The sequence below is a fragment of the Onychostruthus taczanowskii genome, unplaced genomic scaffold, assembly GCF_017590055.1.
Source record: "Onychostruthus taczanowskii isolate IOZ18803 unplaced genomic scaffold, ASM1759005v1 scaffold10, whole genome shotgun sequence".
NCBI lineage: Eukaryota > Metazoa > Chordata > Aves > Passeriformes > Passeridae > Onychostruthus > Onychostruthus taczanowskii.
Genome location: NW_024496526.1, coordinates 2,177,728 through 2,198,349, shown reverse-complemented (window position 1 = coordinate 2,198,349; position 20,622 = coordinate 2,177,728). Strand labels below are relative to the sequence as shown.

At 47.3% G+C, this 20,622-nt stretch overlaps 1 protein-coding gene and 1 long non-coding RNA gene across 8 annotated transcripts in view; one reads left to right on the top strand and one right to left on the bottom strand.

Annotated features, from left to right (window-relative positions):
* The window catches only part of ADCY9 (adenylate cyclase 9), an 83,661-nt gene extending 77,033 nt beyond the window's left edge, over window positions 1-6,628 (bottom strand). For 2 of the 4 annotated variants that reach the window (XM_041409503.1, XM_041409523.1), the window contains exon 1: window positions 4,452-6,628. In XM_041409503.1, the coding sequence (XP_041265437.1) occupies window positions 4,452-6,150 (1,699 nt within the window). In that variant the 5' untranslated portion in view covers window positions 6,151-6,628. The remainder of the gene's footprint in view (window positions 1-4,451) is intronic. The other 2 variants (XM_041409492.1, XM_041409514.1) reach the window with 1 other exon arrangement.
* A 239-nt stretch (window positions 6,629-6,867) lies between these two features.
* On the top strand, window positions 6,868-12,729 carry LOC121338487. 4 transcript variants are annotated; one of them, XR_005953035.1, is made up of 6 exons: window positions 6,868-7,264; window positions 7,374-7,546; window positions 8,469-8,580; window positions 10,347-10,451; window positions 10,546-10,595; window positions 12,463-12,729. It is a non-coding gene; the product is annotated as an uncharacterized LOC121338487 (long non-coding RNA). The 4 variants fall into 4 exon arrangements; XR_005953033.1 differs by having other exon boundaries at window positions 10,543-10,595; XR_005953034.1 differs by lacking the exon at window positions 10,347-10,451.
* The last annotated feature ends 7,893 nt before the right edge of the window (window positions 12,730-20,622 follow it).

Here is a 20,622-nt window from a genome sequence, read left to right as displayed (position 1 = left end):
GAGCATCAAGTCACCAAGCAGAGCTGCAGCCCATGTGCCATGGGAGAAGCATCCCCTGGCTCACAGGTTCCACCCTGAAAAGAGCCAGGCTATTCACAGACTAAAAGGTTTCACCATTGAGCAAAATGGTGCTTTTTATAACCAATTTACTTATTACTAAAGAAACACTTAAAATTATTAGTAAATATTAAAAGAGACACAAAGAACAGTGAAAGCAGTACATAGCTGGAGATCTCTGAAAAGCTTGATCAGGAACAGCCACTGCTGGCCACAGGGGACCTGGTGGGTGCTGCTGCAGTAAGTGCTGTGAAAGCCAACCTTCCCTGTGCCACCAGCCAGGTGACAGAGAGCACAAGAATCCCTCAGCATTTTCTCCATGATGAAATAAGGGACAAAATCAGAGAGAAAAGTGTGGCTGTATTATCAAGAGCTTCTAAGAGGAGTACAGCAATAAAGCCACTCCTTGAGGCAAACTTAACAAGGAGATGTCTGGCTGCAGAAAGTTTGGGAATTATTTTAGGTATCAGTGCACACAGAGAGGGCCCAAATGAAATCTTGGTTCTGCTGTGCTATGCCCTATAAACACAGAGAAAGCATTCTTGCCCCAACATGCTTATTTTGAGCACTCAAAAAACAAGCTGCCGGTGACCCTGGTATTTCTGGAAGAGTTGCTGGCTGGTAAATAGCAATATTGTGACCTCCCAAGCAACAAGAAAGAGAAATGCAAACAACCAAGAAGAACAGAGCAAAACAAAAATATTTCCATAAGCAGAACTTTTTATATCCCAAGAGATCTCTGCCTCTGGAGCTCGAAAGGGGCACATTAACCTGTGTTATGTGACTCTCAGTGTCTCATAATCTGCAATAAATTTATTTGCTAGGAAGCTCTGCAAGAAAACAGAAAAGGTGAATTATCACAAATCCTACAGGAAAATTATTATGGAGGATATAGCTGAACTGATGGCTGGAGTTTGTCTGTGGATCTCAAAAATTCACTGCAAAACTGCTCTCCTGCACTCCCTTCACATCCAAGGGGATCAGGTACTGTGGGAACAGGGGTCTAAGGAATCTTAAAACACAGAGCTGTCAGAAATAGGCAAAATTTTTTTGCAAGCACTGATAAGCTCTCCTTGTTGGTTTCTTCTAGACACCATCTTCTTAATTCCAAAGTCAGAAACTGGAGGGAACACACCAGGGCCCCACTGCTTGCACTAAGGAGCCAAGGAAGTAAGGAGGAAGGAAAGATACTCCCATCCTAAGATTCCAGGGAACCATAAAATAGAAAGAAATTTAGTTTTGCCTCATCTCCAAAACCAGGAAGAGCAGCACTAGGACAACTTGGGGCACATAAACCTGAGTATTTCAAACGGAATGGGAAGCAGGGTTTTGAAGCAGTTTGCCCAAGTGACTCCTCCACCCCCTGCTTTGGTGCAGGCTGGAGAGCTGTACCTGGATTCCTTCAGGGTGAACCAAGCCAAAGGACTGGCTCCAGGAGCACGCCTGACGTGCTCCAGCCACAGAGGTGCTTTTGTCCCAAGACCTGCTCCAGGAGCAGTGGTAGGTAGAAGACCTGAAGTGTGCAGAACGTGGACATTGTGTGCTCAGCACCTCCTACTTTCGCTCTTTGAAGAGTTTACTTGCTCCTGTTGACTCAGCCTCAAAGATAGCTACGACTGCTGCAGCTCAAACAATTAAGAGATAATACACTAGACATACAGCATAAAAAATAGGATATAATTAAGATATCAAAGGTTGAAAGGAAGCTGAGAATTGAAGTACTGGTAGGGAAACAAAGCTTGTGTCTGCTATCTGTACAGCACTTTTATACTTGAAGAGTGTACGGGGTATGAGATAATTAAAACAACCACTACAAACTTCCTCTTCTCTGTCACTACTATCAACAGATTCTCAGGGAAAACAGTAAAGCAAAGCTTCCTAATAGCACCTCTATTCACAGAACTGAGCAGGTGCTTAGCAGAGATAAATTAATTAAGAGGTGAAATCTCAGCTTCCCTTATTAAATCTCAGAGCTGCTCCCTAACAAAACCCTCCCCTGCAGCAGATCCTACACACCAGCCCGTGGCACTGCTGTTTGATGGCTTTTATCATTGCTTTGATGTATTTTTTCCCCTGATGGCATTTACCTATAAGCTGAGTAATCTGGCTGCAGAACAAAGTTCTGAGGAAACAGGAAAAATGGGCAGCTCTGAAGCACCCACTAACTACCACATCCCCTGAGGGTCTGGGCACGGAAGGGAACAGAGTAAGTGTGCTACAAACCTGTGGCTAAGGTCTGCTTGGCTTAGAAATACACACAGCCTCTGATTTCTATAACTGCATAAGACATTGGTAAGAAATGGCAGCTGATTACAGTTCTACCAAAAAATACAGAAGGGAAATGGGGGAAAAAGCAAAGCCCAACCCATATTCCTTGTTAAAGTAATTCTTACCACATGCTCCAGCTGCTTCCATAGCTGCATTTCAGGGTAAGAAGAGACCATTAAATGTCAGTTCACAAAGCAAATTTCATCTTATCTAGACTGCATGTCAGTTTGTCCATCTGTAGTACCCTGGCTGAAGCAGGAGCTGTGAAAGGCATTCAGAGCTGCAAAATCCAAACCTCTGTACTGAGGAGGCAGAGCAGCCTGTGCCCTCTCATGATAAATGGCAACCAAGGACAGAACAGAAGTCTGAGAAAGGCCATGAAAAACCCACTGCTGGCATGGGGTATAACTGCTCTACATAGTGGTCTTGTGATCTCCTAGAAAATATAAACAAATAAAGAATACTTAGGAGCAGTACCATCAGTCTCCACAGCTAAGTTCATGCCAGTTTGGGATTAATACTGAGAACAGTTATAAATGCAGCAAAAATACTGAATTTTATTTGTTGCTACAACACAGCCTTCACACTGCATTTGGCTGTCAAGGTACCTGGAAGGCGGAAATGTCACAGGGATGTTTTCCTACAACCTGTTCAATTTATTTCCATTGGAACAGCAAAATTCATCTTAGAGTAACAACGAGGTTATGTCTGATGCTGTTTTCTTGAAAGCACACTCCCACTGAAATACATCAGTGTCAACACTTTCCAAAGAAATTAACTGAATTTGTATTTTTAGAATCCAACCAGAAAGCCAAAGCCCAGGGACACACATCTGCTTCGGCCCCGTGGCTCCCAGGCACCAATGTCACTGGGGATGTCGTTGCTTGCTGGAAGGCTCCTGCTGCAGCCCCGCTGCCGTATGCATGCGGACAGCTCGCTCACCAAAAATAAGTTTTTGTGTCACATCAAAACAAGCACCTGCCAGGGGCAAGCAGCTGCCACGGCCACCACTGCTCTGCAGTGCTCTCCCCACGTCCTTACTCACTGACCTTTCTACCACCATCCTGGCCTCTTTCTGTGTTTGTTGCCACAAATATCTCCTTTCTCCATCACAATGCCAGTTTATGACTCCTTCGGGTTCTTCCACTCAGTTTTCCAGCTTACTTCATCAAAATGGGTACTTTTATAAGCAGAACGAATAAACTCAAAGACCATAACAGGGTTTGTTACATATTCACTCCCGTTTAGATCCATCTGCTCCCCACCTTGGACTAAGAGCACTGCAGACAACAATCTCTCTGTGAGACAAAGGCACGGCACTGAAGAGACACAAGTTTGACAAAAGAGACAATTAAATCCTCAGCTCGTACAATCCTCCTGCACGCGCCTCTAAGCGCTGCTAGAAAGCAGCCAGGAGTTTCACTTCAAAATGAACATTGTAGAAAAATGAAAATCAGACTCTTAACCAAGGGGAACCGAAGGATCCTTCATTTTCTTCTCCAAAAGGCAAATTTGCCATTTCATCCCCAGATCCCTTGAGCTGCAGAAATGAGAGAGCATCTGCCAGCTCACTGAGCCACCTGAGTAACTTTTTCCAGCCTAACTCCAAACTGCAACAACTTGCCATATCAAACTGCCAAATCTACAGTGCTCATTTCTTTCTGTGAATCCAGCTGTCATTTTTCCCAAATGCCTTCTCAGTCCCAACTCTCCTGATGCCAAAAAAACCTTTTCACAGATATACATAATTTTGCAAAACACATATGTTCTCTGTATGGCACATGAAGTCAATTAACAAGTTTACTTACTGAATTAAAGGATGACACACAACAGTAAAACAAAAACCTCTTGCAGACAGCAAACACATGAACCTTCTCCTCCAAGAGAAGGCCTGGTACAAGGCAACAGGCTCAGAAGGAGCACTGAGTTTCAAAGCCTGTGTTGAGTACCACAGATGATCTTTCAAGCTTATCTCCGTGGCATCTTTTATCCTGTAATTCCCCCGGTGTTTGTGATCATCAGCGCGCTGAGTTAAATGTAAAACACGGTCAGCAAGCACAGAGCAGGCACTGGGGCAACCCTATTCCCTCACAAAAGAAAAACAAGCACAAAATAAAAGCACGTACCTTTTAACTGGTCAGCTACCACGCTCTGACCGACACGCTCAACCACCTTTCCATCCTCCATTTCATAGCGATCATCCAAATATTTGGCAGTAGCTTCCGAAATATGGACCTTCCCAGCCACCCCAAGCTGCTCCATCAGGTTGGCCAAATTGACATCATTGGACCACACATCGAACTTGAACCTCCTCATGCCTAAAATGCCACACAGGACTGTCCCGGTGTGAACACCGACTCTCATGTTCACCATTTCTTTCTTCTCCTGGCAGAACTGCTCGATGGCTTTGATCATCCCCAAGCCCATCTCGATGCAGCAGTAGGCATGATCTGCGCGGGGCTCGGGGCAGCCGGCCACGCAGTAGTAACAGTCTCCCAAAGTGCTGATCTTCTCACATTTAGTGTCCTCGCACAGACGGTCAAAGCGTCCAAAGAGGTCATTCAGGAGTCCCACCAGGGCGTGGGCTGATTTGTTGGCGCTCATTTTCGTGAAGCCAACAATATCTGCGAACAAAATGCTCACTTGCTCTATCTGCTGCATTTTAAAAGGACGGAATATTATGGGGGTTTTCTGTATGGAGGGCTTCTTCTTCCTGTTTTTGGGGCTTGAGGTGGAATGACGTTTGATGGAGTTTTCACTTTCATCATCCCCCTGCTTCATTAAGTCATCGGCTATTATTCTTGGCATAACAGAATGAATCATCCTCTCTTTCAGGGCTTTTTCCACTTCCAAGTCTTTTCCATGCATGATGGATTGCCCCACTTTCAGGAATGTGCTTCTTGATCTGACTTCGGACATGATAAATAAATGAATACCGATGGCATGGATGCAGATGTGCAGGAAGGCTTTACTCAACAGCTCCCAGTAAACCGCACCAGCTCCCAGAGGTGTGAAACAGTTCTCATCACGGAAGTGATAACCAAAGGTCTCAAAGAGGACCGAGTACGACAGTCCCAGAAACAAGCTTAAATACAGGGGTAAGTGCATCACTGTGTAAAGCAACAAGAGCACTTCAATACACATAGAAAAACTGCCCACTTGAGAAAGACAAGTGTCTGTGGGATCTGCCGGAGGAGTCCGGTTGGACATGTCACCACTTCCTGAGACAGGCTTCAGAGCCTGGAACTGCGGAGCGAGGGTCAGAGCAAACACCAGGAGGGTGAGTATCAGCGAAGTCCATACGTAATGGCGGGCATAAGTCTTAGTGAAAGTGAACACAAAAAAAGCTACACATACCAGGAGGAAGCACAGAGCCGGCACCATGAAAACAATCTGTTTCTCTCTCATGTGTATGCCGAAGTAGATGCCCCAGAGCAGACAGGCCACGCCGATGTAGAAGAGGGCATAGCGAAACCTGCGCTGGGTCTGCGGGAAGCATCTCTCCATGCAAGCCTCCTCCAGGTTGTTGGAGTCGAACTTGGGGTTCCACCACTTGGAAGAGGCCCTCTCGAAGAGCTGCGGCAGCTTCTTCTGCCGGCGGAGGCCGGAGCCACTGCCGCCCGCTCCGCCGGCTCGGCGGGTGCCCCCCGACTCCCCCGAGCTGCAGCTAGAGGAGATGCTGTACTTGCAGTGCTTGGAAGAGGTGCAGCCCTGGTGCTGCTTGGGGTTGATTTTCACCGTCACGCTGTTGCTGTCCCCGCTGGAGTCGCAGCTCACCTCGGTGCTGTGGTGATGCAGCAGCTGCTGGTGCGGTGGGGAAGCCATGTTGTCAATTCCTCCTCAAGAGCCCGCGCCGGACTTGGGTCTCTGGGGCTGCCGAAGCCACCGGGCTCCTCGCAGAGTCGCCTCTAGTCTCCTCCGGTCCCCGCCGCGTAGGGGCGGCCGGGCAGCGCCGCGGCGATCGGCCGCTCGCCGGGCTCCGCACACTGCGCGCCGGGGCAGCCCCGCATAGTCCCCTCGCCTGGGCCGAGCCGGGCCGGGGCTGCCGCCGCCCGCCGCTGGCCCCGCTCCCCCGCAGCCCTCCCGAGGCACGGGGCGGGCGGGCCGCTGGCTCAGCCCCGCGGGGGGGACGCCGGGCCCCCGCCGGGAGGGGACCGCTCCTCCATGTCGGCTGCAGCTGCCCGCCGCTTCCTCCCCGCACGGCCGCTGACGAGGGGCCGCCTCCCGCCCTCAGCCAGCCGCCCGCCCAGCCGGGACGGCGGCAGCAGCAGCGGCTCTTCTCTGCTCCGCCCGCCCGCCCGTCTGAGGGGAGGAAGGGGAGCGCGGGGACGCGCTCAAGCGGCCGCCACCATCTTCCTCACGGCGCGGGGGGGGGTTCGGGGGGGCTGCGGGAGCGCGCCCCCGCTGGCCAATTGGGCGCGGTGGCGCGGCGGGAGCGCGCCCCCCCCCTACACACAAACACACACTTCCCGCCTCAGTGCGAGGGTCGCGGGCAGGAGAGGGGACGGTCCCCTCAGGGAGAGACGGGCGTGATGTTGGCGGTGCTCTCCGTGGGACAGGGACGGGACAGCGAGGGGTGGCATGAGCTGGGCGGCACCTTAGCGGGGACAGTCCGCGGGGCCGAGCGCCGGGGTTCCCGGGCTGCCCCCGCCACCGCCCTCCCCACCGGCTGACATTTGCCATGCGCAGACAACACGCACTTCACCAAACAATTCAGCCCGAGCCTCGCTGCAAACTCGCTGGGTTATTTTTCTCCTCGTTCTCCGCTTGTTTATGGCTGACGCTATCTCGCCTGCCCCGCTCCCTCGGTTTCATTATCTCTCCTCGCAGATGGCCCGTGGCTTTCCTTCTTCACAGGGCTTCTCTCTGCTGGTGCTATAGCTCCCTCTTCTCTCCCCAGCTCTGCATCCCTCACAGAGGGATGGGCCCTTGCTCACAGGTGATGTTCCCAAACTGGTCTCACCTCATCCCACTCAGCCCCTCAGCTCCAGCCCCAGTTCTTCATTCTGTGGCTTCTCCTTCCCTGAATCCCATTTACTTTTTTCCAGGTGAGCCTTCCCCAGCAAAGCACTTCACTGCAGCTGTCCTTCCTCCTGCAGTCCCTTCTCCTCTGAAGGCCCCAGCATCCCGTAAAATAAAACCAATGTGATAGTAGTGGCATTGTGGCCAGCGGGACCAGGGCAGTGACCATTCCCAGTTCTGGGGAACCTCCAATCCCAGGGTAAGTTTTCAGCCCCTCAAGGCAAGACAGACATTGAGGGGCTGGAGAGTGTTCTGGGAAGGGTCTGGAATACCAGGAGCGGCTGAGGGAGCTGGGGGGGCTCAGTCTGGAGAAAAGGAGGCTCAAGGGGGGCCTTTTGGCTCTGCACAACTCCTGACAGGGGGGGACAGCCGGGTAAGGGTTGGGCTCTGCTCCCAGGGAACAGGGACAGGATGGAGCAGCCTCAAGTTGTGCCAAGACCAGTTCAGATCAGATATTGGGAAAAATTATTCACTGGAAGGGTGGTCAGACACTGGCACAAGGTGCTCATGGCAGTGGTGGAGTCACTATCCCTGGAAGTGTTCAAAAAATAAGTGGATGTGGTACTTCACGATATGGTTTAGTGGGCACAGTAGTATTGGGTCAAAAGTTGGACTCAATGTCCTTGGAGGTCTTTTCCAGGTCTATGACTGTCTATACTCTTTTTAAAAATAGTAATAGAAAATCTGTGACCACACAATTACTGAAACTGAAACTTGCCCTATTTTCCATTTCCTTTGTAAAGTTGTCCTGTAACCATGCTGTAACATACATTCCTAGTATTATTTAGAAGAAATTTGTATTTCCTGACATGCTCAAATATCAAAATAATCTCTAAAAATTCCAATCAATAGCAGTAATTGTTCTGGTTTTGCTGTGACATTGTTGTCTCTTGAATTCCAGCTAATGGCTCAGCTGATCAATATTTTATAGGGAGTGCTGCTTATCATGCAGCCCTTACATAAACACTGTTGGGAAGAGAGAAATCCCTGAGCTGACAGAGCAGAAAGGCAGGATGGCCTCCTGGGCTTGGCTATTAATTGATAAATTTACTAAAACTTTTTTCCAGCCTTTTTATTGATTCATCTAAATATACTTTAAGTTACATTCTTACTTCATACAGGATGATGAATTTTTTAATCGGCAGGATTAAAGAAGTGCAACAGTTTCCAAGGATTCAAAGGCATGGTGGGAAAAGAAGAAAAATTTTTTACCTCATTGGCAGAGAATTTAAGGTAAAATTACCTGTGTTTTTAATATTTTTTTTTGATGCAAACCTGTAAGATTTATGTTGGGTGATTTGAACTTAGAGATTTAAGAGGTACTGAAATTCCAGCATAGATTTTTTGTGTTGTTCCCCTGGGCTCCATAAAGTGGTACTTTGTGTGTTCTTAGAATAAACAGAATCACATCAAAGATACTTGCTCCATCACAAGTTTTCACTGAGTGACCCACATGATACCAAATTTTGTCTGGCTACTGGTCAGAGACAGCTTTTGATCTCCACTAATAAAATAGTTCCTCTTTCCCAGCGTATGTTTATGGGTTTCAAGGAGGGAGATGGGATGGAAGGAGACATCTGACTTGTCAGACCCTCCTTTAGTAAAGCTTCACATGGGGGTTTCAAGGTTGTGCAGAATCCTTGCTCCCCCAAGAAGCTCCCATTAGACTTTTAACCTGTAGGCTCCCATCCTGCTCCTCCGCTTGATCTTTTGGGTGGAACAGTCACCAGCCCAGCCACTCCCCGCCTTCCCCTGTCATTATCAAGTTCCATGGAAACACCCTGCATGTGCAGTCAAAGAACAGTTCTCTTCAATTTCATTAGCTCTGGCTGGGACAGATCTCGTGCTGTCTCCTGAAACACCGAATTTTTAATTTCACTTTGCTTTTATTGTGTAAATTTTTCTCTGTTGAATTCAAGTAGCAGATTAAATACATGAAGCAGAAAACCACAAACACCAGTGATGCTTGGATTCATTTTAAGTGTGACTGAGATTTGTTTTAGAGAGCAAGAAGTGGTTTGAGGTTGTATTTGTTATTTCCTCACCACCACCACCTTCTGATTTGTTTTTATCCAGGATGGATGTAACAGCCAGCGTGTCCCTCTAAGGCAGCACCTGAGTGGGTCATGTCTGTGACATCCTTTAAGGAAGATGCTTCCTCTGGATCACTTTCTTAGCCACCACAATGAGCCATCCTGGTAGAACTGGGAGACTCCATGCAGGCTGGTTCCTGAGTCCTGGGTTCATTCTGCACTTGGTTGTGCTGGTTCTCTGTGGAGAGCTCTGATCACCCTTCCAAAATACTCTGGGACTGTTTTCCTTTCTCAGAGACTGAGTTAGAGGAAATACTTAACAGAGCAATAAGAGGGCAAATGCAAATCCTCCTTGCAGAGTTCTTTTAACTTCGAGCCACTAAATACACACTTAGTCTATGGAACTGTATTTACTTCCCCTCTCAGAGGAACAAGCCTTGTCAGCTGTAATGATGAGCTGTTGTTTGACGTTCATAATATTGCACTTCACTGCTTATCTGATGGAGGCACGCAAAGTTATTTAGGGGCTTCTGAAATGTGACAGCCCACATGATGCTTTTTTAGACTTCCCAAACCGCCCTCACGAGGCAGGAGAATATGGCATGGGAACGGCTGGCTGGAACAGCAGCGTGCCTTAATGCCAGAGGGGTTGCTGTAGCTGGGAAGGAGGAATGGGCTTTGAAAGTTTGCAGCTTTTGTTGTGTGCTGTCAAAGGAAGAACTTGCAGCCTGAAGGAACGGGCATCGTGGATGCCATGGGTGGGGACTGTGGGGATTGTTGATCCTGCCTGGTAACAGCATAGAGATGGAGGCAAATATGTTAAAACCTGTTTGGACCGTCCAAACAGACAGAAGGGGGCTCAAGGGAGACAGCTCAGATGCCCCATTTCATGCTATCTTGCCTTAATAAACAGAAAGATCTCACTTTCTGACAAGCTTCTGTATCTTCATCCTTACTGCAATGCAGAGCAATCATTGTAAGTTTTGAATCCTGGAAGCCTCCAGGTTAAAGAACTCATTTAAGAAAACCAAAACTCAACAAATCTTCTGGCTTCTTTTCACAGACTAACAGGTAAACATTGGCAAATATTGTGAAAGACTGTTACTCCATCATGATTTTATAAATTATAAAGTATCACAATGTTTATTTCATTTTTCCATAGCAGAAGATCACAAGGGTTACCTTTGACATCTGTTCCATGTGAACCCACAGAAGGTGAGTAAATGGGTGGTGCATTCTCACCTCCTTGCAGGGCCCAGGTTGTTTTGTGTTCTCTATTTTCATCCTTCTGAAATTGCTATTCAATTTATTCATATCACTGAGGGGATTTCATATCCCATGAGATGCACAGATTAAATAAGCAGGTAAGCAGTAGAAGATCTTTTTATGTGACTCAAGAGAGAGGATAAATCCCAGTCTGGATGAGTGGAAATCTCTGACTCCCCTGTGACCAGGATTTTACTTGCAGGCTTTGTGGTTGTCTCATTGGAGTGGTCTTTTTGCCAAAAGCAATGCAGAATATTCCACTTACCTGACAAAATGTCTGCCATCAGGAGGTAGCTTCACTCAAATGTACATTTCTTTAAGATGAAGACAAACTTGAATTTATTGCTCATTTCATTCATAACCAGAAGTTCTCCTCACTTGCCAAACTGCTGAATCAGCTTGGGTACCTCACCCTTGAGTCAGCACAGCCCAAAACAGAAACTTGCTCCATTTCCGAAGAGAGGAAGTACCACTGCTGTCTGCAAATACAGCCACATCTGACATGCTTTTATAGCTACAAACACTCAGTGCAGGCACTTGCATGGCACTCTGCTGCTAAAAAAAAAAAAAAAAAATAAAAGGAAGTAAAAAGGCACTTTCTTATTCAAAATAGGAGTCTTTGGGTTGCTATGAGTGGGACTGTGTGGATGTGGGAGTCCCAAGGAATAAAGAGCTAGAGAAGGACTTTACAAGTGGCAGTCATTGATGTCACCTAGCCTAGCCCAGCATCAAGCTCCCACTCCACCTGCTTGCAGTTTCTCAGGACATACTCAGGAATTAGGCAGACAATGAACAGACCATAACCAAACTGAAGCAAAGTCTTAATCCATTGGGAAATAATGGCAAGAAAACATGGTAGAAGCTCTAAAACACTGACAGGACATCAGCTACCAGGGTTCCCAAGGTAGAGCTGAGTCAGTCCTGCTGCCATGAGGTAACTCCACTTTATAGAACAGCATAAAACAGCAGAAAACCCGGGGAAATGACCAAGAGCTGCAGTCAAATAGTGGGAAGTGACACTAAAGTCATCAGCAGGTGGAAGGCAGTGAAAAGGCACATAAAAATAGTCCTGTGTGAAACAAATGAGGGAACATTTTCTATGGCTCCAAGTCGGGACAAGAAGTAGAAGAATGAGGATAGTGTGAATTTGCTCGATCTGCCCTTCTCAAGCTCTGCAGTTTTTTCTCTTGCAAATGAGCATCTGTGGTATTTGGCATCCTACAAAAGCACCCCCATTGTCCAGCAGCACTGGGATGCCCCCTTCCCAAGGGTGTTCCTGGTTTTCCTTTCCTGCATGCTGCAGGATGGTGTCGTGTTCTTCCTGGTCCAAGCAAACCGCTGTTCCTGTGCTTCCATTAAATGCGTCTGAACTGGCTCTGTTTTCCACAAGGAAAGGCCATTCCAACAGGCAGACAAAAATCAGTAGCTGCTTTCAGACCATGGGCAGACAAGATGCGATCCTTGGTATTTTCCTGCAGTACTATGGAGGAAACTGCAGATATTTGAAGAAATTGTCATTTCTGCAACAGGTGTGAGGGCTGCAACACACAATTTTACCATTTTTGGATTTTTGCAACTATGCAGTTGCAAATTGAAACGTGTTTTATATTTAGTGTTTTGGATTATTCAGTTGAAAGAGGTGGGGGTGAGGATTTACAGGTGTAATTACAGGATTGTGCAGCCACCTTAGGAAGAAGACCTGCTGCAGATCCACAGAAAACCCCAGCTAAGGAATTGTATGTGCCACAAGCAATTACACACCGTAAAACTTCGTGAAACATTTGCTATGTGTGCACTAGGCCCTTTTTAAATTTAGATTTCTAGGAAGAAGAGAATTGCTGGGGCATTTCTGTGACCTGATCCCTCGTCTTGGTTGATCCGCGATGGAAAGGTGACCCCAGGAACGGCTGGGAATGGATCTGGTGAGAGCCATTGCTGTCTGAGCCAAGCAGAGTGTTCCCAACTGCATCCCTGAATAGATTCATTTGCTCTTTCCCTGGCTCTATTTTAGCTACAAATCTGTTATTCTGCCCTGTGGGTGCCAACATTTTGTTAAAAAATAACCAAACTCAGTAATATTGGATTTCTGGTGCACTTTTTTTCCCCAAAAGGGTTGAAGTGAATGTTCTTCTCACCCATACGTAGGACTTCACCTGTGTGGCTGCAGCTCTGGTGACATCCAGAAAGATACATGACCCTTACTCCTTCAGTGGAGCAGATATATCTCAGCAACTTAGCAATGATGTGACAAGTATGACCGGGAAGGCATTGAGAAACTATTTTTAGTTTGTATTTTTAGTTTGTATTTAAGACAATTTCTACACACTTTTATGTTCTCAAGCTTGGAAAAAGTTCACTTTTGTCTACAAACACAGGAACCAGCTGTTACTTAAAATTTTTGTTGTGGTTGTAGGATTGAGACTTGGATGAAACAAGAAGGATTCATACAGGGACATTTATAGAATCAAACAGTCATGGAATGATTTGGCTCAGAAGGGGCTTTAAAGATCATCTGGGACACCTTCCACTAGACCAGGTTGAATGTGAAAGCAAACACCTTCCAAAAACTCTTGCTTAAAACTGAGCATGAATGCATGTTTGTGCCATGTGCCTTGTTCTGTTTCCAGAGGAAACAAACGAAGAAAATGTTGCTGAGAACACTAAAACATAACACTTTGGCAAAGGTGGTTATCACATCCTCCAGGCATTTTCACCTGTGGTGCTGCCCTGACAATTGTGGTGTGTTGTGGAAGTAAAGTGTGAAGCCACTCAGGACTGGGTCCTGCTGGTTGTAGATGAGCAACTACATAAATACCTTTTGACAGAGGTAAGAGGGAATGCTTGCTTCCACAGGGGAAGGGGAATAGTGGTTCTGAGAACTGAAAACACAGCAAATGTTTGTTGGAAGGGGGAGCTGGGAGCAGGACAAGGTAGCACACAGAACCCAGTGAAAGGTCACAGAGGGAGAAATGCTACAATCCAGCATTTATTGCCTAATGTTACTGGGATTTAGGAATGGGACCCTAATCCTTTTATAAACCAGGAATCTCCTTGAGTTGTGTGAGTTGTGTGAATGGGACAAGCGACAGCCACCATCAATAAGCAAAAATCACACCCCTGTGCTTTGTGGCACACGTTAAACTCTCAGTGGAACAGTCAGGGAAAATCCCTTTCCAGCAATTTCCCACCAAAGGCTTCCTCCAGACTGCAGCTTCCAGAAGCTCTGAATGATTTGTACCTGTGAGAACTGCTCAGAGGTTGCTTGGTAGATTCAGAGAGATTAATTATTCACCAAAGGAAACTTGGTAATGATGGTGCTACTATGTGTGATCTCATGCCTAAAACTGTCCCACATCTTGTCTATTTATTTGGGAAATTAATTTCTAGAACACTTGGAATACAAAACCAGGAGTTGAAATTGCCTTTCAGTATTTCTTCAGTACAAACAAAAAAACCAAACAAACAAGCTCATTGTGTTTCTTACAGTCAAAACATCTGTTATTAATGTTAAATTCCTGGGTACCTGGAGAACCTGTTCTTGAATAAGCTACAAAGCTGAAGCCTGCCTGAAAATATTAGAGTAAGGTATCCCACCATCTGAAGGATTTTCTACACTTCTGCAGTGATTTCAGGAGGCAGAGACATGTGGCCAGAGAAAGAGAAAAGGCTCCAGCCGTGTACCAGGGAAGTGGGGCTGAGAAGCAGATTGATTGTTAAGTGGCTTTTTCCTGTCTGTTCATTTATTCTCTTTTACCATCCTTGTTTCCATTCCTTCCTCAGCTTTATCTCTGTTGAAGAGCAGAGAAAATATTCTATTCCCCTTTCATAGTTGTAACACATATTCATTAAGTCTCATTGTATTATAACTCAAATAACTCTTGCCATGTTTGATTCTTTATTTTGACCATATAAGCTCTTAATTATGAATTTGCCCTTCATCTGGATCTCTTGCTTCCTTTTTTCATTGAGTTCAGTTCACAGTCAAGTCCAATGGACTGCTTTAGAGACTCTTTGAGTGAAGGTGTTTGGATTTTTATCCAATTTTCCCTCCTGTCCTGTCTCACTCCTCCAGCTGTGCTGCTCAGACCAGGAGGCACCAAGTCCATCACTTTGCTACAGCCTCTAACTCCTTCTTCCAAGCCAGAAATGTGGGCAGGGCTCTTGGAGAGATTATTATCTTCCTAACCTCAGCCTGAGTGTAAACCAACCCACAGCCCACCTCTGTCCCTAGATGAGCAGTTGTGCTTCTCTAACTGTGGAAACTTCAGCAACACAGAGCTGCTGCATTCATTTTTCCCCAAAAAGGCAAAACACAGCAGTGACAGATTAGTGGGAGGATGTTTCTTTCTCCAATGGAACAAAGCTTCAGGTGGCCAGTGCCTGGAGCCCACCACTTCTGCACTGCTCAGTGCCCTAGGAGAGGATGCAGATGTAGAATGTTTGGGCTGAGGTCTTATTTAAATTATATATTAGGCTGAAAAATGAACACACAGGAATGAAGGATGCTCCCAGTGCCTGTGGGTGCTGTTGCAGCATGGAGCTGACAGCAGGATTGGTCTGGGCTGCTCCATCCTGCTCCTGCACCTCAAGGCAAAGATGTGGCCAACACCATGGACTGAAAGAAGTCCCTTTTATAGGCCTCAAATCTTACAGAAAATAAAGAGATACAGGGCTGAAGAAGCCTCTTAGGTTGGAAATGCATTTAGTGTTTCTGCAGAATAGGGAGAGCACAGAGCTTCACTTACCAAAAACAGCCAAATCTACAGGACTGTGGGATTGGAAGACTTTTATGTCTAGCAAGTAATAACTGTCTTTAATTAGCTTTGTTTACGTGATAGATGTCAATGTCAAGCTCTCTCAGTGAAAAGGGCAGAATGTCCTTAGTGGGAAATGTGAGTTTTGAAGCCTGACAACATAGAACCAGCGGGAAGGTTTGTGCTCAGACTGCTGGGGAGAAAAATCACCTTTGGCTCAACAAAACAGGAAGGATTTCAAGCCCACAGCAGAAGTTTTTCAAGAAACTAATGAAAATGGAGGATTATAGTTTAAACTGTTTTGCAATCGCTGGCCTCAATCCTGCAGACACTTTTCACACACACTCAACTTTATATCTGTGGTTGGTTTTGCTGACCCTCATGGGATTATTGACACCTGGAGATAGAAGTGAAGGCCAGACTGTTTACAGAGCAGAGTTTAAACTACAGCATTTTAATAAAAAAAAAAAAAAAGACATTATATCGAGGTCTGCATAATCGGCTCATTGGGATCCTTTGTGTTTGAAAAAAAACCCTGAGAAACTCAGGATTTAAGATTCATGAGGTGGTCTCAGATCTGCTCCCTTGTGTGAATAGGACCTCTTGTTACGCTGGATCACAGCACTGGGCCACAAAACTTATTCAGCAAATATTGAAAAAAAAAACCCACCTTCATAAAATTGGAATCTATGGCTCACATGCAAATACTGTCTGCATTTCTTTCCTCTCTAAAAAAAATATGTTTGACCACTACCTGAGACTGAAAGGTTTCCCCTCATCAATAGAGAGCAACTAATTGGAAAAAAAACTGGTTTATAATTTTTTTTTTTAATTTTGATTTTTTTTCTTTTATATCTCAGCAGTATATTCTACCTGGGAAAACTGGTTTATATATTTTTTTTAAATTTTGATTTTTTTCTTTTATATCTCAGCAGTATATTCTACCTGGCATGAAACAACTTTTTGAAACCCCCAAAACAGGAATAAGTCCCCTCTGCAAGCTCTGGTTCCACCATTTATCAGGCTGTTGCTGCAGGAGCCAAACTGCCATTGGGCTGACTCACATTTTGGCATTTCGTGTTTATATACGTGATGACGATGTTTGCAAGCAACAGGGGAAAAACCCTGTGTTCATCAGCACCATGATCCCAGCAAAACCTTCCCTCCTCAGCTGCATCAGCAGAGCCCAGGGATGTGGCCAGAGCCACAGGCTGGTGTGGGCACTGTTGTCACCACTCTTTGCCACTCAGCACCCACAATCCTCACGTTGCATCCCAGACCTCCAGCTGGCCAGGCCCTGCGGCTGCCAGAGCCCCAGATCTGCCCAAATTTAGGCACACCTGGTGTGCCTAAATGGACCCCTTTGCCCTGCCCATCCATCCTGACCCTCTGTGATTCTGCCAGCATCCTTTGTGGCTCTGGAAAGCCAGCTTTGGCACTCAGGACACCTTTCACATGATCTTTATCCCCCCAGGTCCAAAATTTTCAATGTAGTATTCCTGGCACTGGTATCGTCCTTGACACCGGGTTTATTTTTGTCTCGCTGCCCTTTTTATCTCCAGCTCCCTTGCCCTAAGTCTTATCTTGTTTTTTGCCTTTTCCCAGGCTTTAAGGACCTGATGGGGACTCTAGCCACACAATGACCTGGCAGACCTGGCTGTATGTGACTGTCACTCCCACCTGCCTCTCCTGGCATTCCCTAAACTTTAACCACAACTTCTGGCTGCATCACAGTCCCGTTGGTCACTGGAGAGAGGCAGAAGAGGTTGTCCCTTCAGGCCCTGCCACCACAGTTCCTCTCGGTGTCCTCTGGCTCAGGCTGGCCCATCACCACCTGCGCCACATCCCACCTCTGACATCCTTTTCCAGGTGAAGAACCCCTGCTGGAGTAAAATGGGGACAATGCCATGGGAAAAGCCTGTCCTGGGATGCAATAAGCCCCCAGCCTGTTCAGCTTTGCCATGATTGTGCTTGTGGGCACAGCTCTGCCACAAAGTTTGGGCTGTGCCGGGCCCTGCAGGCTTGGAGGCCGGGCTGGCTCTCCTGGAGCATTTGGCTGTGTCTGTCACCATTTACCTAAACAGGAGCAGGTCTCAGCTGCTGAAAATCCCATCTAGATCTGCTGCAAAGTGGAAATAATTTGTTAAATGCTTTATATTGGGGCAGTAACACCCCTTCCTGTTGCCGAAACATTTGGATTTCTGCCCATGGAGAGGACCAAAGAGAGCATCAGGATCCAACTAGGTGAGCAGATACCCAGAGCACAGCCTTGATTTTGGCTGGGGCTGGGGCTGCAGCTGCAGCTGACATGAACTTTCCACCAGTGGCAATGGGTCAGAGGCAGCTGGGGCTCCTTTCCTTCCCTCTCCAGCCCTTGCCTTTGGGAGCTGTGGGCAGGATTAAGGAGAAAAAGCAATTTATGGGTCATGGGAAGAGGGAAAACAGAAGCAGCTCGGCCAGCTGAAGAGGAAACAGGGGACACAGATGTCTGTGGAAAGCTGAAGCCACTTACAGAGGATGCATTTACTTGTATTTCCTTCCAGTAGAGCTTAATTGCAATGTTTTTTAATGACAGGTGGGATGGGAGCTGGGCTTCTGCCTAAGCACTTCTGCGTCCTGCATAAAAGTGCTGAATTTAATATTAACAACAATTAATCACAGCTACCGGGAAGCAGCTCCCTGCCCTGGGAGTGCTTGGTTTGCATGCTCAGCCCCACCAGCTCTCATCCCCAGGCCAATGGCTCTGGAAAGTCACAAGGAAGCAAGGGTCTTCCCTGTGCTGCTGGATTTTGATCTGGAGCTGAAGTGGTGGTGGCACCAGCACCCCCTTCCCATTCCCACCAACAGCCTTTGATGGGAACACAGGTGGTTTTGGACACCTCTTGTCTCTCCTGTGGGTAGGAATTTGCCACTTGCCACCATCTCACCCCACATTCCATTTTCCCTCCCTCTGCCCCAAAAGGTTACTGGGATAATTCCAGATCAGAGCAGTCCATGTGGGTTAGGGTGGATTGCAGGTTTGCCAGGATGCTGATGGATTTCTCCTGTTTTTGATACCATGACTCGCTCTCTCAGTAGCAGCACTAGTTGCTCATTGCAAGTTTTGCACAGGTACATTAATATTTTGGAACAGCTCATCTTTGCATCCTGTAATTAAATGACCACTAATGAATGTGTTAGAGAAGGAGGAGCCAAATGCTCCAGTCCATGCTGGGCATCCATAGAATAACTGCTGGGAATTCAGCAAATTGCTGCCCAGGCTGCAGCAGCTGCTGGCCAGGGACAGCAGTGTGTGAGCACCCTGTCGTCCCCTCCAGCCTCTGCTCTGCTTAGAGGTACCCCCAAACCCTGGCCCACCACCCCCCTGTTTTTCAGGGGTGACATTTGCTGGACACCTCATGGAGTGAAAATTACCATCTCAGGGCTCTAGGATGCCCTGGCTTCTCTGATGCTTGTCCTGAATATGATGTAGGTGTACTAAAGCAAATGGTGATCCCTTGGGGCCAATATCCAGGCTTTTCCCACCTCCCTCAAGCAGACAATCCTTTTGGACATTCCTTTTCCCAAGGCAGACAGCTCCAGAAGCAGGCTTGCTCCCCTTCCTTCACCCTGTCTCCTCCAGGAAACACCAATGTCACATGCAAACTCCAGTTCTGGGTCTGAACCCCTTTGCAGTCTGCAAATCCTCCTCCCATGGAGATGCGTGGATATGGCACTTGGGGACATGGTTTGGTGGTGGCCTTGGCAGTTCAGGATTAACAGCTGGATTTGGTGATCTTAGATGGCTTCTCCAACCTGTGATTCCATTGGTGTCAACCGAGGGACGTGCTTCCAAAGCCCCTGCACGCTCTTCAGGACATGGCTTTACTTGCCTTCCTGGTTCAGTGCCCTGCACATCTTGGGCAAAATGTGTTTGATTTTGGGTTTCTCCACAGGCACAAACTGACCTCAGTGCTCTGGTTTGAGGTGGGAGGTGTCTGTCTGACATGTCCTTAACTTAATGTTGAAACTCTTCCAACTCCAAGCCTGAGCCTAGACCCTGTCCTGGGAAGGGATGCCAGAGGGCTAGGGTCTGTGCAAGCCAGGGTGCTTTTGGGGCTGCATGAAGTTCCACAGACCCAAAAAGGAGGGACTCACGTGGAAGGGGGTTTTGTTTGCTCCAAGAGCTGTAAATGGCATCTTGAACCAGTCAGGCATCTGCTGCCAGCAGGGAGAGTGACAGCCCCAGCTCTGTGATGGGGAACCAGGTGGGCAGATTTGTGGCACCACCTGGACAGAGAGTGAGTGGCCTGATAAACATGTCACAGCCACTGGGGTCTTGCAATTGCAGCACAGGGAGTTTTGGGGGACAAGGTTTGGAAGGAGTTTGGCCCCAGCATTGGATGCATGGGAACAGCAGAAAACAGACTGGGTGGGAACCTCCACTGTGCAGCAGGCAAAGCACCAGGGCTCCCCCCAGCTCCCAGCAGACCTTTCCAAAAGCTTTTATTCTTTTTCTGATAATTGGATGCGGGATATTTTCATGCCTGCAAGAGATGAAAGGGGCTGAGGTGGTGGAGGACAACCAAAAGGGACTGTAAACCCCTTGGCTGGTGTTTGAGGAAATTCAGGAGACCTCTGGAAACCTTGGTGGGAGCACCCTGGGCGCAGGCAGGATCCGGCTGCTGCCAGGCTCTCGGCAGCACCGGCAGCTCCTCCCCAGCAATGTCACTATGATAAATGTTTGTCTTTTCCGTCCAAGAGATACAGCGGAGCCACTGCCAGCACCACGTCTCAGTGGAATTGGGGTTTGCACTGCCAGGAGCGTTACCGGCTCATGATTCACATCTTTACAGCAGCTTTGGAAGGAAAATGTGCTTCTTGCCAGGCAGACCTTCATGCACGTCGAGATGCCACAGTTTTTCCAGACTTTCCAAAGGAAGCCACAGCCAAATGAGACATTCCTTCTCTTCTTCCAGCTTTCTTGGAACAATCTTCTTTGATTAGTGAGTGAGACAGATAGTTGGAAAGAAAGGCAGACAGACAGGCTGGGAATAGGGTTATAATGAACAGTTTGCATGAGCCCCAGTCGCTGGTGGGAAGGTATCTCTATCTGCCCCTTGCTGGGTGGCTGCTGAGAGCTCCTGCTGTACACTGTAGTCCCCCACTGCTTTGTCCTCCTCCATGATCCCCAACCCCTTTGTCCTTCTCCATGGAGGAGGACAAACCCCCCTCTTTCCTCC